This window comes from Paramacrobiotus metropolitanus, unplaced genomic scaffold (genome assembly GCF_019649055.1).
Source record: "Paramacrobiotus metropolitanus isolate TYO unplaced genomic scaffold, Prichtersi_v1.0 Parri_scaffold0000020, whole genome shotgun sequence".
NCBI classification, from domain to species: domain Eukaryota; kingdom Metazoa; phylum Tardigrada; class Eutardigrada; order Parachela; family Macrobiotidae; genus Paramacrobiotus; species Paramacrobiotus metropolitanus.
In genome coordinates, this window is record NW_026570240.1 from 1,039,615 (window position 1) to 1,053,780 (window position 14,166).

The following is a 14,166-nucleotide window of genomic DNA, read 5'->3' on the forward strand; positions in this document are numbered from 1 at the left end:
CCAACCAAAAAGAACTCCGAAGCACTGATTTATAAGCTGCTTGAATTCAAAATGAGCAACTTGGCATCTAGTGCAGCCTATTGACAATTACAACGCAGAACCGGTGAACAATTAAACTCCTTACCAAGCGTTTTCGCTTTGTTTAATTAGTCGTTGCATCGACACTAACAATAAGAAATCTGTACGATATAGTTCCTGTCACTTCCTGGCAGCAAAAATTGTTCAAGCAGTCGTTTAAGCATTTCGTCGGCAACGGCAAGACAATAAATTATACGAATGCCGATCATACATTCAAGCAAACATGTGTGATGATATTAAACATCTCGCAGCGGTTATCACTTGGCCACACTGCGCACTGTAAAGTGAGTCATGAGAACTATAAACTCCTTTCATCGTGTCGTTGTCTTTAAACCTCAGGCGGCATAACAGCACTATGCAGTTACAAAGAGAGCATAACGCAAAAGGTCGCAAATCCGTCAGTTTCTTGTTTGCTCAACCGACAGCGACTGATAAAATATGTATGTGCCTGACAAACAACCCTCAACGGACACCGTTAGATAAGGTCATCGCGTCAAGTGTGTTGTCATTCAACGCTCGCTCGAATAACGCCTTTAGAGCTTTTTTATATCTCATTTCATGGCATATTTATTGTTCTCGCTTTACTAAAGAATATAGGCGCTTTTATGTCAGAGACAAGTCAAGAAGCTGTTCGCCATCTGTACAATCAGTGCTGGCGCCAAGCACGCGATAAAACACGCCATACTGGCTAACATAAAATGTATCCCCCGGCCAAAATGTCAAAAAACACACGCACACGTAAGACGTAATCACCACGGTCGCCAGACGGGATCGGAAAGGTCATTTAGTTTACTACACAGCGCCGGTGGACTGAGCGGCGTGGTGGGCGTGCCCGGTGCACAGGAGGAAATGGTGCTCTGTGGACTGGTGGGAGAAATACTGTGAGAAGGGGAACTGCAGGAATTATGGTCGCTCAAGGGAACGGCAGTTAAAGGTGACACACAAGGCGGGAAAAAATGCTGGTGCGGCCGCAGCGACGACATGGAAAAGTCCCGTTGACTGATTAACGCCGGTGGCACGGTGCCAGGAACACTGCGCAGGTTTATGCTGTCTTTAGGCAGCATCGGATGCGGTGAGGGCAAGTGGACAGTGGGAACAGGTGGGAAGTACGCCGGCACGGTCAATCCGGGCTGGTACACGCTTGGAAAGGCAATCGGTGTCAAATAGTTATGCAGTCCATTTAGACACGAGCCGAGATGCGACAAAATCCGCTGTCGGACGATTTTGTCAACGCCATCGATCGCGTTCAAGTAGCGTGAAATTTCACTGGCGCACTCACTGAATCCGGCTTTAAACTTGTTCAACACCGTGGGATCCGTGGCCACAGCCGCGGCCATTTGCTGGCGCTGAAGTGCTTGTAGGTGCTTCACGGTCATCTCCAATATGTCCGCTTTCTCAAGCTTTGAATGTCGTGAGCACTGCAAATTCAATAAAAAAGCATTTATTATCATAACAAACTATGACCATGTTTTTGGGTTATTAGAGGGAAATCGCAAAGAAAATATGTTTGCTCTACAGGTGCGTCGAATTTATACAATCAGCTGCAGGTCTATGCCGCTGTGCTCACGACACATTTCTTTATGCAACCAGCGTTTTTGCGACTTGCATGCATGTAATACATATTCTGGAATAATTCATTTCAACGACACAATTTTACAAAAAAGTGACAGTGCGTGTACCGGATCCATTCCTGGTATACACAATATGCCTGCGTACACGTGCAGTTTCGCCAGTATAAATTGTAATCCTCACATTAGTGCGAAACTTCTGCACTTGGGATTTCAGAAATACAGTGAAAATTCAAGTGACCTTACATGTTATAGTATTATGCAGGCTACCTTGCAAAAGCAATCACTTAGCAAGCCTTTGTAACTTTACAAGACATGCCGAATTTTTTTATAAAACAACCAAACGACATATTTATATAATCGCCATGTCTCTCTTAAATAAGTAATGTATCACCCTCTTGCTGCTTTTAACTCAGTGGCTATTGCCAATAAAGGTTTATAACTTTATATGTTGTGTTTTTAACGTTATGCAACGGCGGGCAAAATTTCAGAAAAAAATTGCATAAAGATAATATATGCAGCCTTTAGAAGTCTACCGCTATTTGTTCCCCATAAACAATAATTATCCTTTGACTCCAGTTATGTAAACTGTTGTATACCAACTGTTTCACAAAATTAATTTTCGGGTTAATTATAAATGGACGGGGTGCCCTTTAGTACAGTCGTTGCACGGAGCCTAAAAAAATCTGTCCCTGTCTTCATATCCTCTTCCATTATTTTTTAATGAAGCCTCAGTCGTATTTCAGGATTAAACCATTCCAGTTCATATAGAATGAATACAACCACTACAAATGCCGGCTGCAGTTACAGAGCACAGCAGCGGTTTTTTGTTAAAGCAACGAAACTAGCATTCACCGATTTACCATAAAAAAGAAACCGCTTTAATAATGAGATGTACAATGTGCTTAAAACGTAAAGTTTTACAGAAATTTTTCTTGGTACTATTTTCAGCTGAAATCACTGTTCCAACGTCGGACGGTGCTGTATTAGTTCACTTACATCTTTTCTTGTCGCATCCAGAATAAGTGATTTCAGTTCTGATAACGAATTATTTATCCTGGCTCGTCTGCGTTTCTCCATAATTGGCTTCGATGCCTGCTCAACAATAAATTGCACCAGATTAACGATTTCGTTTCAACACACTGATATGTATTGATATGTAATGAACGTACTGTACATGTACCATTCGCAATGTGATAGATCTGATTCCTGTATCCACATGTATAATATTCTTCTACTTAGTCGTAAATATTATAATTACGAATAATACGATGAGCATATACAAGTTGTATTGTCGCCTGTAGTAGTTATTCTTCAGATAAATATACCGCCACGCCGTTAAAAGGTAAATTGTTGGGCACGAAACCCAGTTTTTAGCACATTTCGTTTTTTTTGTCGTGACTCGTGATCCTAGATAAGAAGTATGGGAGTCCCGTTGATGAAATTAACAACTCAATAAGACAGTACTGTACTACATTTGAATAATAATATTGTAACAAAATATAATCAGTGCGATCCCAGTTATATAATTATCTTAACATCGTTTTGTCTAAATTTTCCTTACCCTTCTGTGTTCGCTCATGCCGGAAGAAATGCAGCTGCGCTCTACGGGCATTTTGTATACGATAAGCAACAATTTTCCTTCACCTTCCAAACTTTGGCGGGTAAAATAATCCGATCTTTTGTATACTGAATAGTGAATACCGAACTTTTTGCGCCTCCCGGAAGAAGAAATCCTCTGTCAACAGCAACAGGTACGATACTGGAATTATAATGTAAGCGGCAACAAAAATTCCAAAATTGTGTGTGAATGTGTCCTCAAATATCGATCACGAGCAACAAGTGTCCGGTGTAAATCCTGTAATGTCCAGAGCCTCGCACGTGCTGTTCAATATTCCGTTAAATTTACAAAAGATTCCGCATTGCAAAACAGACCTGTAATATTTGTTCGGTATATTTACAACGAAATTTGACCTGACAAAAGGAAGCTGAAGCATACCGCTACATAAATCTACAAGAATGAACAGCCAGTCGTTACGCTGCGCAGAGCTGTCATTAAGCAGCCAGTAAAAACGAGAAGGCGTTACTTGCGAGTCATGATACTTTCGTGGGAACCCTTCCAGCAGTTCACTCGAGTATATCATTTATTTCTCAGACAGACACACTTGCCTGCTAGTACCATCAAATCTTTGCACTTTAGCTAGTGAAAATATGGTACGTTTGTTATTAATAACTGTAGCGGCAGACGACAGCAACGCATGTAGTACGAAACCGCTTTTGCGACGCCGTTGATGCGAATCCTGCGATGCGCATTCGTATTTCCTAGTGGATTTTAGTGGTTACCAGAGTATGCTTTCGGTTATTTTATATATAATTTCCGCCCTCAGACAAATCAATTTACACTTCGTTTAATTAATGCTGCACCGATTTTCGATACAGCAAAAGTATAAGAAACAAATGACCCCGAAAAAAGTTAAATGCTAAAAATTTAATTGCTTTGTTTAATTTCGGAATACTCTTATTACCAAACTTGTTAACTTACAAACTTACAAATAAAGTACAGTAATAGATAGTTGTGTTACTCAGTTACAAATAATGTAAAAGATAGTTTTAGTTATAGTATGAATTATTAAAAGTCATTAATGCTTACGAAATGCGTATTACTCAATACGTGTACATCATGATATATCACTGGTATGGCGATTGCGGTATAAGTAAGTACTGGCGTATTTTAAACGTCACGGCAGCATCAAGTTATTGCGCTTTCAGCAGCAGGAACGATGATAATGAGATTTGAAACTGGTTTTGCTTTGTTGAAGCCCGTGTGAATGTTCGTTGATGTACCATTTTCTTAAAGATTCCCACACCGATCGGATTCATTCTCGCCAGACCACATGGCAGACTATGGATCGGTGACTCCTGTTTACTTAAAGAAAATGCGCCATTCGGTATAATGACAAGACCATTAAACGCTGTTTTGTGATGTACGTCTTTGATCTGTCTTCCTACTGATAACACGGTAAAATAATGCAACAGATTCTGCATTGATTACCCATAAAAACTTGGGAAGAGATCAGGTGCAAATGGTACTACGATGCTGAAAAATATGCCTCGTTGTTCGCATACATGTACTTTGTTGTATCGCACGCATACATAAACGCTTACAGATACGCATACAGAAACATTCCAGCCGCCGGTCACAATCAAACGCCTTCTGGCTAGAGTAATCATACTATACTCGTATTTGTAATTAAGCGGTTTACTCTTAACGAAATCTACGAAAGCCATCGCCAACTTTGCTAACGGCCTAATGCTAATTAACTTAAATTAGTTTTCGGTAGGAAGTGCAAGGCATTCCTTTATATCGGAGTAGAAGCGAAGCAATACTTTGTATTTAAACGTAATAAATTTGTGATAAAGTTAAGTAGTGCAGCAATTTGCCAGTCATGGTCGTATGTGTCAGCTGCAAAGAAAAGTTGCAACAATATAAACTACAGATATAAATACTATATACGTTTTACATATAAGTACAAGCATATGTTTTACATATATATTTTACACACTATATATATGACGTAAGTAAGGTATTATGCTTTTTGGCAGTCCAGTCGATCACCATAATTTATTATGAGTTCTGGCTTGCAAATTTGGTTTTTACTTACAGATTAATAGCAAATTATTGTAATCCAACTCGTATTCTAGCGTACATACCCATTACTGTAATATGACAAAACCTTACAGAACTTTTTCGGTTAAACCAGACTACAGTATCGGTTATATTAATTGATAACTTTATCGTTGTTGAGCACGTACTTCATTAGTTTCTGATACCATTTGAACTTGAACTTTAATTGTTATGTACGATGTCAAAAATGGTGGAGTATTTGCTTCAAGAATAACACTGCTGCGGATGAATAATGCATGACCTGGAATTCATATAGAGGAACGTGCACAAACTATTACAGGTGGCCAAAACCTAATCAGAACAAAAGGAGGTCAGAACAATGTTTTTGATGTCAGGTGGCATTGGTTGCTTGTGCGGACCACTTCAGCAACAAAGCTGCGAAGAGTCTACAATCGGTGCAAGTGTCATAAATGGACTCTTCAGAAATATGGTTTAACCGAAACTCAAGTGGATTAACAGGAGTCCGCACCGGGCTGCATTGCTGGGAGAAAAGCTCACAAGATGTTTCGAAGTCTGTCGGTTACCCATGGAATTCCTGAATTGCGCGTGTTCTTGCGCTTCTCATTGTTTAATCTCTCTTTTTATACAACGTGTACGTGCAATGGTCAGTTAAAACAAAGGACCACTTCAGAAAATCTGGCATTGGTAAACGCTAATGGATACTCCCTAAAACGGCCGCATATAATCCGCGACCACTCAGGCTCTTTATTAACTTTTGTTTGTGTCGAAAAACTCTTCAAGTTATTGTAGTCTGTAGGGCGCGGGGACTGTATGGTATCGTCTGAAGCATTTGCTTCTACCATTTCAGCAAACGAAGCAAATAAAGAAATGCTACTAGTATAACCAAGCGTACATGTACGTGGGCGTGCGTTTAAGCGCGTGTGAACGTAGTATGGACTGACCACTGTCCAGTTGGAACTGTGTCACCCGCCAATTTGCAGGGCACAATGAACAGATTAATCATTAATTACTGTATACCTGGAGATTCATTTGCATCCGTAATTTGAATAAAGTTTTTTGTGTGCTCTACATGAGCCTTTTTATATATTCTATTTTTGAGCAATAAAATGTGGACACACCACGGTAGATGCTAAAACCGAAAACGTTGGAACAGTTGGAACCGAAACCGTCGGAACAGTTGGAAGTGACCACTGTCCAGTTGGAATTGTGTCAGGCACAGTGAACAGATTAATCATTAATTACTGTATACCTGGAGATTCGTTTGCATTCGTAATTTGAATAAAGTTTTATTATACAGTATATTCTATTAATTTTGAGCAATAAAATGTGGACACACCACGGTAGATCCTAAAACCGAAAACGTGTCGAAACGACAGACCTCCGGTGAAACCTGTCTGTTTTGTTTAACTTATTAACAAACTTCAAGGAGTAAGCACGTTAACAGCGGTTCTCAATAAAAATGCACAGAAAAGAGGAAAACATACGAGTACAGAAAAAAGACAAGAGTAGTGTCCAAAGTTTGAGTTTATAATTTATAATGAAAGTTATTTATAATTTTAGTTGACACTTTACTTTGATTTTTGTTTGCCAGAGCACACATTATCAGCACACACGCATGCCGTCGATTATAATCTTTTATTTAAAATTAGACATGTATTTTGCCGATGCACCTGCTCGTACCGGCTAGACCCAGTATAAGTATGTAGCTTTAACAAGGTACCTCACCAGCTGTTTGACATATCATATGGTTTTAATTTTTTAAAATGAGAATGCTCTGATTAATTGACCTACAAACAATATAAATTTCGCCACTGGCAGTTATAATTTTAATAATACTATATCTATAGATATTCGTACTGAAAGTATGGCGTGAGTGTTGTACGAATGGGCGTTACAATATAACTACCGTACAGTCGGTACAGTCGCACAGATGCCAAATAATTGAAATAAACTGTTTGCGTGGTGCTTTTGTCCTTTTTATTTCATTTTGATTCCGACATTTGACATTTTAATGATCTGGAAGCACCTAGTTACTGGAGCGGATCTGGACAACAGAAATGGCTCGTGCACCTTGGATGATTTTCCTCCTTGTTGTCGCTTGTTTAATTTCTCTGATTAATTTTTGGGTCAGTAACAAGGAATATATATTCGCCCAGCAGGACCTTGATTCTATTGCAATGAAATACAAAGGTACTGGAATTTGTCTCCGGATTCGTGTTGATGTGGAAGATGCATAGAGCTTCCATGGCTAGTTTCCGCGTGTTTCTGTGAAATCGAAGCGTTGCTGTAGCGCACTTTACCGTTGCAACACTAGAATTTAACGGCGCGTATTTAAAGGATCATGTTTTCGCTGTTTAGGCAAAGATATCCAAGATTCTTTCGAAGATGTAAGACCTGCGGTTGTAACTTGTCACTTGGCTTTCGAAGTTTGCTGATCTGGAAAAATGGATTAGCCATTTCTTTCTAACCGTCTACTCATCTGTTCAAGCTGTAAGTCGTGAAACTACTGACTGCAACATTTCAGGTGGTTCGCGATCTGAAAATACGATACGGGTTCCACATCCTCGAAGCTTCTCCTACCGACTTCTTCCTGATGAATGCCGGCGGTTGGATGGGTCAAGTGTGTGCGCTGCATGTATCGCTAACCGAGTATGTCCTGATATTCAGCACTGTGATGGAAACACAGGGTCATTCTGGTAAATTATACCTCCACATTGTGATCAGTTCTGCGACATCTTCTGCCGTGTAATTTGGCTGCCGTTGTGCGTGGAAATGGAAACCCGAAACTCCATCTGTTCATTTCTGTTAAACGCAGCTCGCTGCACGATCCAGTGTTTTGTCGTAGGCCGATATTGGTTGAACATCAGTGATTTCGTAATTAATGGATGGATGGAGCAATGGAAGGAAAAAACTTTTGAAGCGAAAAATTTTACAGCCGGTAAGGTTTCTAGTTGGTGCTATGGCCGACTCGAGTAGGTGCTTTTAACCAACGTGAATTTAATTTGTGAGTGTGTGACAACGCATAGTGTAGCTTTTATACTCACCTCATTATTAAAAAATAATACAAGCTGAAGCTGGCATTGCGATATGGCTATGCGCGGCTTACACGTTTGCGAAAATGGAAATTAAAATAAGAATGATATTATTGGCTTCACTGTACCTGACTACCTGTACTCTGTAGGAACAACTGTTTACCATCCATGGCTTACTAGCGCTGGGGTGAGATTTGGGGCGAATTCCTGGTTTTTGGAGTACGGGCGCGGTTTTGTGCCTTCTTCGATATTTTTTGCGTCGGCCGATGTGTTATTCTCTACGCACGATTTCGTTGCCTGGTGGGAAATGATATGCTCTTTTGGCCGGGGATTTGCAAGGGAAGGCTTCATAGCAGTGGAAGAATTTCTCAACCAGTATCGGGATTATTACTAGATTATCTCGTAGTTCTGAAATCCTGTGATCCTGACATTACTTAATGCTGTTTCAAGTTTCAGCTGCTGATTTTGCTGGGATTCGAAGCTGGTTGCACAGCGTGATGTGAGTCGCGATTTTCAAGAGCTGTAACAAGTTGCACACACCTTTTGGAAAACTGACAGTGTACGTTTTATTTTTTTAGATTTTGTAACCATCAAAGTCCAGACATCAGTACTGTACCTTAATGCTATAAGCTGTCACGGTATTTCTGTACTTCCAGTCTTACAAAAATGCGATGTTTGAAAATAAAATCAAATTTCACAATCACTGAACAAGCGTGCCCAAAATGTTATTCATTTCGTCAGAAACGAGTACGTGCTATTACTCACCACTTACGTACCTTCGCGTACCACTGCACTAACATTAATAACTTAAAATTAAAACAACATAAATAATAAATTAATACTCCGATTTACTGCTGCATATAACTTTGCCGACTTTAATTAAACGCCCTGAAACATCTTGTGTCACATGACTTTCGGAAAGTTGGTAACACAGTCATTCTTACGAACAGACAAAAGCTGCCCAAAAACACAAAGGATAAAACATAAGTATGAGGTAACAACTAACACAGTAAAGAGAAATAATTGAAATAATGGAAATCAAAACTGCCAGTTAATTTATAAGTTAACTATGAGCATCACATTGCACGTCAACTTAGCACAAATTCAAAGCACCACGCATATCGTCATAATTTCTTACTGAGTTATACCGGAATGCCACAGCGATGATCAATATATTGCACTGCCGAAGAGAAGACTACGCTTGGAATACGGCAGAAACACATCAGATCTATCCGCGATAATTTTGGTGCAGATGAGGTTCCACATGGTACACCATATCCAGCAGAGCCTGGATGACTTGCTCGCGATTCTGGTCCACTCTCTGATTCATCGCGCTAATTCGTTTGGTCGTTTCCACATCAATTTTGGCAGCAATATCATCACGGGATCCCAGATGCTGGCTTTCATACTCCTTGAATGCTCGTTCACGTTCTTCGCGATACTTTTCGATTTCAGCTTGTGCCTCTTCCTTGGCCTGCTTTAGACGACGTGCTTTGCGCTTTCGAGCTTCCGCAACCTTGTCTGCGGCCTTCTTCTCTGCCGCTAAAAGCTGCTGAATACCTTGCGTTTGAGTGGCCATTCTCCTAAACTGCAAAAATACGTCATGTGCATGATGTGCTTCAATCTTAAACACCCAAAACCTGGAACAATTCAAGTCAATCATTATAGCCATATATATGACTTACCACGAACTCAGTTTCGCTCGTCTTTCGATTTCACAACTGAATAGGGTGAAAATTTATTTACTGGAAAAGAAAAGGATGCCCGAAAAACGCAGCAAGCAGCTTCCACACTTCCCACTGACGAAAAACCGTGACAATTTTGCTGTGTGAAATCTTGTTTTGTCGCCTTCCTATGTGAATCAAATAAATGACTGGCACGGAGTTTCAACACCGGGATCTAAAGCGCGGTTGTACCCACGTATTACCATCCATGTAGGAGACGGAGCACCCTGGGGAAGCCGAAAGATGAGTAAAATCAGTACAAGTAGCCACTATCACAACTTTTGATCCAAACGGCTGCCCAGGGCTGTTTCGTACGTACCTTACTCGGTACAGTGTGTAAAATTTATGTACTGTACTTTAACGTAAATACTCCGTACTCGTCCGAAAACAATGGAATCGCTTTAGGTACAGTAATAACCTCCAAATTGCCGGCATAGAAAATAAGAAAGCAAGTGTAATTGTACCAGTTAGTTGGAAAAGATTACTTACAATAACGTTAGTAAGTAAGTAATTGTGTGACTTCAAGTAATAAGTACGTGATTGCAATGTGAATTATTGTACAGATACGAGTACTGTACATACTTCTAATAACCGTGTTAATTTTTATTTTGAAGTAAGTACTGGTGACCGGAACCACTCCGTACACAACCTTTCGCTACCTTTTACTCTACACAGCCATTTACACTACCTTTCGTTCCGTTGACAACTTTTTGTGATACCTTTCATTCGGGGAAGAGACCTACAAAATTGAGTCGAAAATTCGTTCAAAACCGGAACCATCCAAACCCAGCTGCGAAGAAAAACCGGCACATGGCCGTCTAGAATTATTTGCTCACGGGAATTCGATTTCATAACTGCCGATGATGCTTTGAATTATGCAGCAATAACAGCTCCTGACGAAAAAACCGCAGTTCCAGAAATAACTCTGCTGTGAAAAAATAAAATAAAAGGTAGTGCCGAAAGGCTATGTACGGACTACGGAGTCAAACGTTGTGCTCAAAGAGGGAGTACGACATACCAAATGAAAGGTAGCGCAAAAAGGTTGTGCACGGAAAGAAAGGTAGTGCAAAAGGTTGTGTACGAAGTAATTATAAATTTATAATTAAGGCTACGGCTATTTTGCCGAAGTCAGAACAATATGCGGAACTATTTGTAGTATACTCGTATATAGCTGGTTGGCTATTCTGCCGCAAAAGTTGCGACAAAATAGTCACTCTGAAATATTACACTATTATAATTATTATATCTTTATAAGAGTTAAAGAAGCGTTTTGCCAATACATATTACTGATATTAGTGATAGAAGCCTTTATTAGAAAGGCATTATTTATTTAAAAATTTTAGCCATTGAAAAACACCAAAAATCTGCTTCACAGACATAGCGAAATTAAAACGGTATGCTTTTCTACTTTTTAAATTTTAAAGTTTGAAATACATCATTTTAAATTTTGCTCTAATGGATGCGATAAAGTAAAAATTATGCTACTTGATATCACTTTCACTTGTGTCATAACTCTTACGGTCAGTAGTTTAGTTGAAAGTGAAGGTGCCTACGCAAAACTGTACTCAACCCCTTGAGTGCAAAGTTGCAAACCCCTTGAGTACAGTTTTGGCCTACGTAATACTAATTACTATAAATTAGTCCCCCTTAACCGGAATTTTTAAAATCAGTATGTACTATTTTATTGTCTTTCTCAGCTCGCCACCAAATACAGAATGATAAGGATGTTTGCGCGCACCACAGAACGGCATATAGTACTACCTATGAATTCTATAATGACGACTCGATCCGAAAATATGGATTTCACATACAGTGGAAACTGGAAACCTTACGACATTCTACAAAAAAATGAACGGAATCAAAGGCATCAGGAGCTTCGTCAGCACGGAGCGCCCAACACGCGATAAAAGAAAAAACAAAAAGCGACTAACAGAGGCGTTGCAAATAATTATCAAGAAACACGCGGATACAAAATCTGTTAAAGCAAATATCACCGAGGAGCGCTAACAACACCCTGATTTCTGGGGTTGTGGTCCCGATTCATCGAGCAAAACAACATTTCCAGGTACTCCGCGAGTGCCATTCGCAGATGATCCACGTTTGAGAGCATCAGATTTTTCCGCCTGGTCCAACATACCTAAAAAAGATCCAGAAAGTATGGCAATACTTCCGCTAATATTTGTAACAGCAAATATCAAACTGATGCGAAATTCAAGTATAAAAACCACAAAAAATATAAACAACAGCCTCTTTAAAAGGATGCAACCTGGTACGAAAAAAGGTAGGCTGATACAACATGGGAATTAAATTTTGCTCAACCACAGCCAGTGTTACAACGATACAAATTTCAAATATGCACGCTACTTTCAAAGTAAAGCGCAGCTTACGTTTGGATAGATCCAAGAAAAGCTCCTCTATCCCTTTATTTTGTTTGGCAGATGTGTGGAAATGCTTGGCTCCAACAGAAGCCGCATATCTGAAAAATTAAGGGAATAAAGAGCATATAAAGCCGGTAACTGCGTGGCAGGAACACGTACTCTTCTGCGGTTTCAACCGGGACATGCCTTTGCTTCTCTAAGTCAATTTTGTTTCCGACAATGGCCAGAACGGCATCATTTCCAAGCATTTTCCTTAATTCTTTCACCCAGTTTCTGACCTAAAATAAGAATATTGGTGTTTATTGAGAAAATTACTGCTTTAGTATTTATAAACCATAATTACAATTTGTAAAAATCAGATAAAACACATAAGGTAAAACTGGCTAGCTATCGGTGCTACAGTAATGTCTAACCTTCTGAAATGAATCTTCGTCGGTAATGTCGTAAACGAGTAGTGCACCTTGACTATCACGATAATAAATTGGTCCCAATGCATGGAACCTTTCCTGGCCAGCCGTGTCCTAAGGACAAAAAAACAAAATTAACCAGTTGTTCCAAACCTATCACAGTGTATGCGCAGATATGACGCACTAGGTTCTAAACTCAAATGCCTGAAGTAAAAACGTACTGTAATTGACTGGTCAACCTGTTATTTTAACAAAATGGCTGCATAAAGCTGTTTAGCAAAACTAGCTGTATATTTATTGCTGAAAAATATCAGTTAATGCGATATATACTGTCAACCATCTACAAAATACACCTTTCCCAAACAAAAAACGGACAATTTACAAAAACAGATCGCACACAAATATCCCAGTCAATTGAGTCAAGACTCAAAACCTTATGAGTTATGACTACGCGCATTTCCAACTTACATTCTCCAGAACAAAAATATTTGCCAAATACGTTATTAACAATTCTAATAACCAGCTATTCTTAATACAATAGTTTCCATACGTAAACGGTAAATGGTTGACTTACCCAAATAGCCAGGTTAATCCTTTTTCCACCAATATTCAGCTTCTTGTTCAAAAAGGATGCCTAAACAAAATGCACGTGATCCTTCATTTATGCTTTTAATTTTATAAAATTAGTACATCTCAACTACGTAATTAAAATCTAGGTGAGTACGAAAACTATAAAACGAAGGGATACGAGTACGAGAATTTCTACCTGTAATGTTGACTCGTGCTTCTCGTTGAATCTGTTTTCCACATATCGAAGTACCAGCGAGGTCTTTCCTACACACCCTTCTCCCAAAAGAACAAGTTTGAAATCATAAGAATTACGTGGAGTCCCTGAACCAGCTAAAGAAGCCGTCATTTTCAATCAAACAGGCGTTTTGGTTGGTGCAGATCTCACGGATTCCAGCATCCAAAGAATCGTAGTGCTATTCAGTAATACGTAAGTACTATCAAACGTGTTACCTTTTTTTGTAACGTAACTTAACACCAATAGAAGTTAATGGCTTAATGCAGGCAAAATACGAGCATATGAATGTACTTCTATAGTTCTATCGATAAAATAAACCGATGCTGCAAATAAGCCAAAAGTTACAAGAATACAACATTTCAAAATTAATGTGAAAGGAAAAATTTGTTTAAACAAGTCGTCTAAAGTAAAGTACAGTACGTAAATTTTCGTTATCTTATTTTAACAGGTGTTAAAGCAAATCCTATGATGTAACACGTGTGGTTTCTGAAGAAACATTCGTCATGGGGAGGTTTTGTGCCGTGTGGT

At 39.3% G+C, this 14,166-nt stretch overlaps 4 protein-coding genes across 5 annotated transcripts; 1 reads left to right on the forward strand and 3 right to left on the reverse strand.

The window, feature by feature from the left end:
* Positions 1-646: 646 nt before the first annotated feature.
* On the reverse strand, positions 647-3,804 carry LOC129586415 (transcription factor HES-4-like). The gene is made up of 3 exons (XM_055479660.1): positions 3,211-3,804; positions 2,646-2,741; positions 647-1,496 (listed from the first exon to the last, which is right to left on the reverse strand). Exons 1-3 carry the CDS (start codon positions 3,259-3,261, stop codon positions 828-830), a joined length of 816 nt encoding a protein of 271 aa, XP_055335635.1. The 5' UTR covers positions 3,262-3,804; the 3' UTR covers positions 647-827.
* A 3,277-nt stretch (positions 3,805-7,081) lies between these two features.
* On the forward strand, positions 7,082-9,030 carry LOC129586419 (sigma non-opioid intracellular receptor 1-like). Of its 2 annotated transcripts, XR_008690123.1 has the most exons (6): positions 7,083-7,482; positions 7,651-7,679; positions 7,817-7,988; positions 8,138-8,230; positions 8,474-8,823; positions 8,903-9,030. XR_008690123.1 is itself a non-coding variant. In XM_055479663.1 (5 exons), exons 1-5 carry the CDS (start codon positions 7,350-7,352, stop codon positions 8,716-8,718), a joined length of 672 nt encoding a protein of 223 aa, XP_055335638.1. In that variant the 5' UTR covers positions 7,082-7,349; the 3' UTR covers positions 8,719-9,014. The 2 variants fall into 2 exon arrangements, 1 of the variants encoding a protein (XP_055335638.1); XM_055479663.1 differs by having other exon boundaries at positions 7,082-7,482; positions 8,474-9,014.
* Positions 9,031-9,185: 155 nt separating this feature from the next.
* LOC129586421 (V-type proton ATPase subunit G-like) lies at positions 9,186-10,170 on the reverse strand. The gene is made up of 2 exons (XM_055479666.1): positions 10,010-10,170; positions 9,186-9,912 (listed from the first exon to the last, which is right to left on the reverse strand). The coding sequence occupies exon 2, from the start codon at positions 9,901-9,903 to the stop codon at positions 9,553-9,555; it is 351 nt and encodes a 116-aa protein (XP_055335641.1). The 5' UTR covers positions 9,904-9,912; positions 10,010-10,170; the 3' UTR covers positions 9,186-9,552.
* Positions 10,171-11,714: 1,544 nt separating this feature from the next.
* On the reverse strand, positions 11,715-14,084 carry LOC129586420 (ras-related protein Rab-21-like). The gene is made up of 6 exons (XM_055479665.1): positions 13,600-14,084; positions 13,408-13,467; positions 12,840-12,947; positions 12,586-12,704; positions 12,436-12,524; positions 11,715-12,185 (listed from the first exon to the last, which is right to left on the reverse strand). The coding sequence occupies exons 1-6, from the start codon at positions 13,747-13,749 to the stop codon at positions 12,052-12,054; spliced, it is 660 nt and encodes a 219-aa protein (XP_055335640.1). The 5' UTR covers positions 13,750-14,084; the 3' UTR covers positions 11,715-12,051.
* Between the last annotated feature and the right edge of the window lie 82 nt (positions 14,085-14,166).

Bases quoted from the DNA above. Each gene is read 5' to 3' on its own strand.
- LOC129586415 (XM_055479660.1), bottom strand. From the start codon at position 3,261: ATGCCCGTAGAGCGCAGCTGCATTTCTTCCGGCATGAGCGAACACAGA. The intron at 2,742-3,210 runs GTAAGGAAAATT...ATTGTTGAGCAG, and splicing joins GCATGAGCGAACACAGAAGG to GCATCGAAGCCAATTATGGA. The intron at 1,497-2,645 runs GTAAGTGAACTA...TTGAATTTGCAG, and splicing joins TGGATGCGACAAGAAAAGAT to TGCTCACGACATTCAAAGCT.
- LOC129586419 (XM_055479663.1), top strand. From the start codon at position 7,350: ATGGCTCGTGCACCTTGGATGATTTTCCTCCTTGTTGTCGCTTGTTTA. The intron at 7,483-7,650 runs GTACTGGAATTT...TTCGCTGTTTAG, and splicing joins TATTGCAATGAAATACAAAG to GCAAAGATATCCAAGATTCT. The intron at 7,680-7,816 runs GTAAGACCTGCG...GCAACATTTCAG, and splicing joins TCCAAGATTCTTTCGAAGAT to GTGGTTCGCGATCTGAAAAT.
- LOC129586421 (XM_055479666.1), bottom strand. From the start codon at position 9,903: ATGGCCACTCAAACGCAAGGTATTCAGCAGCTTTTAGCGGCAGAGAAG.
- LOC129586420 (XM_055479665.1), bottom strand. From the start codon at position 13,749: ATGACGGCTTCTTTAGCTGGTTCAGGGACTCCACGTAATTCTTATGAT. The intron at 13,468-13,599 runs GTAGAAATTCTC...CATTTTGTTTAG, and splicing joins AGCACGAGTCAACATTACAG to GCATCCTTTTTGAACAAGAA. The intron at 12,525-12,585 runs GTACGTGTTCCT...TTAATTTTTCAG, and splicing joins CCGGTTGAAACCGCAGAAGA to ATATGCGGCTTCTGTTGGAG.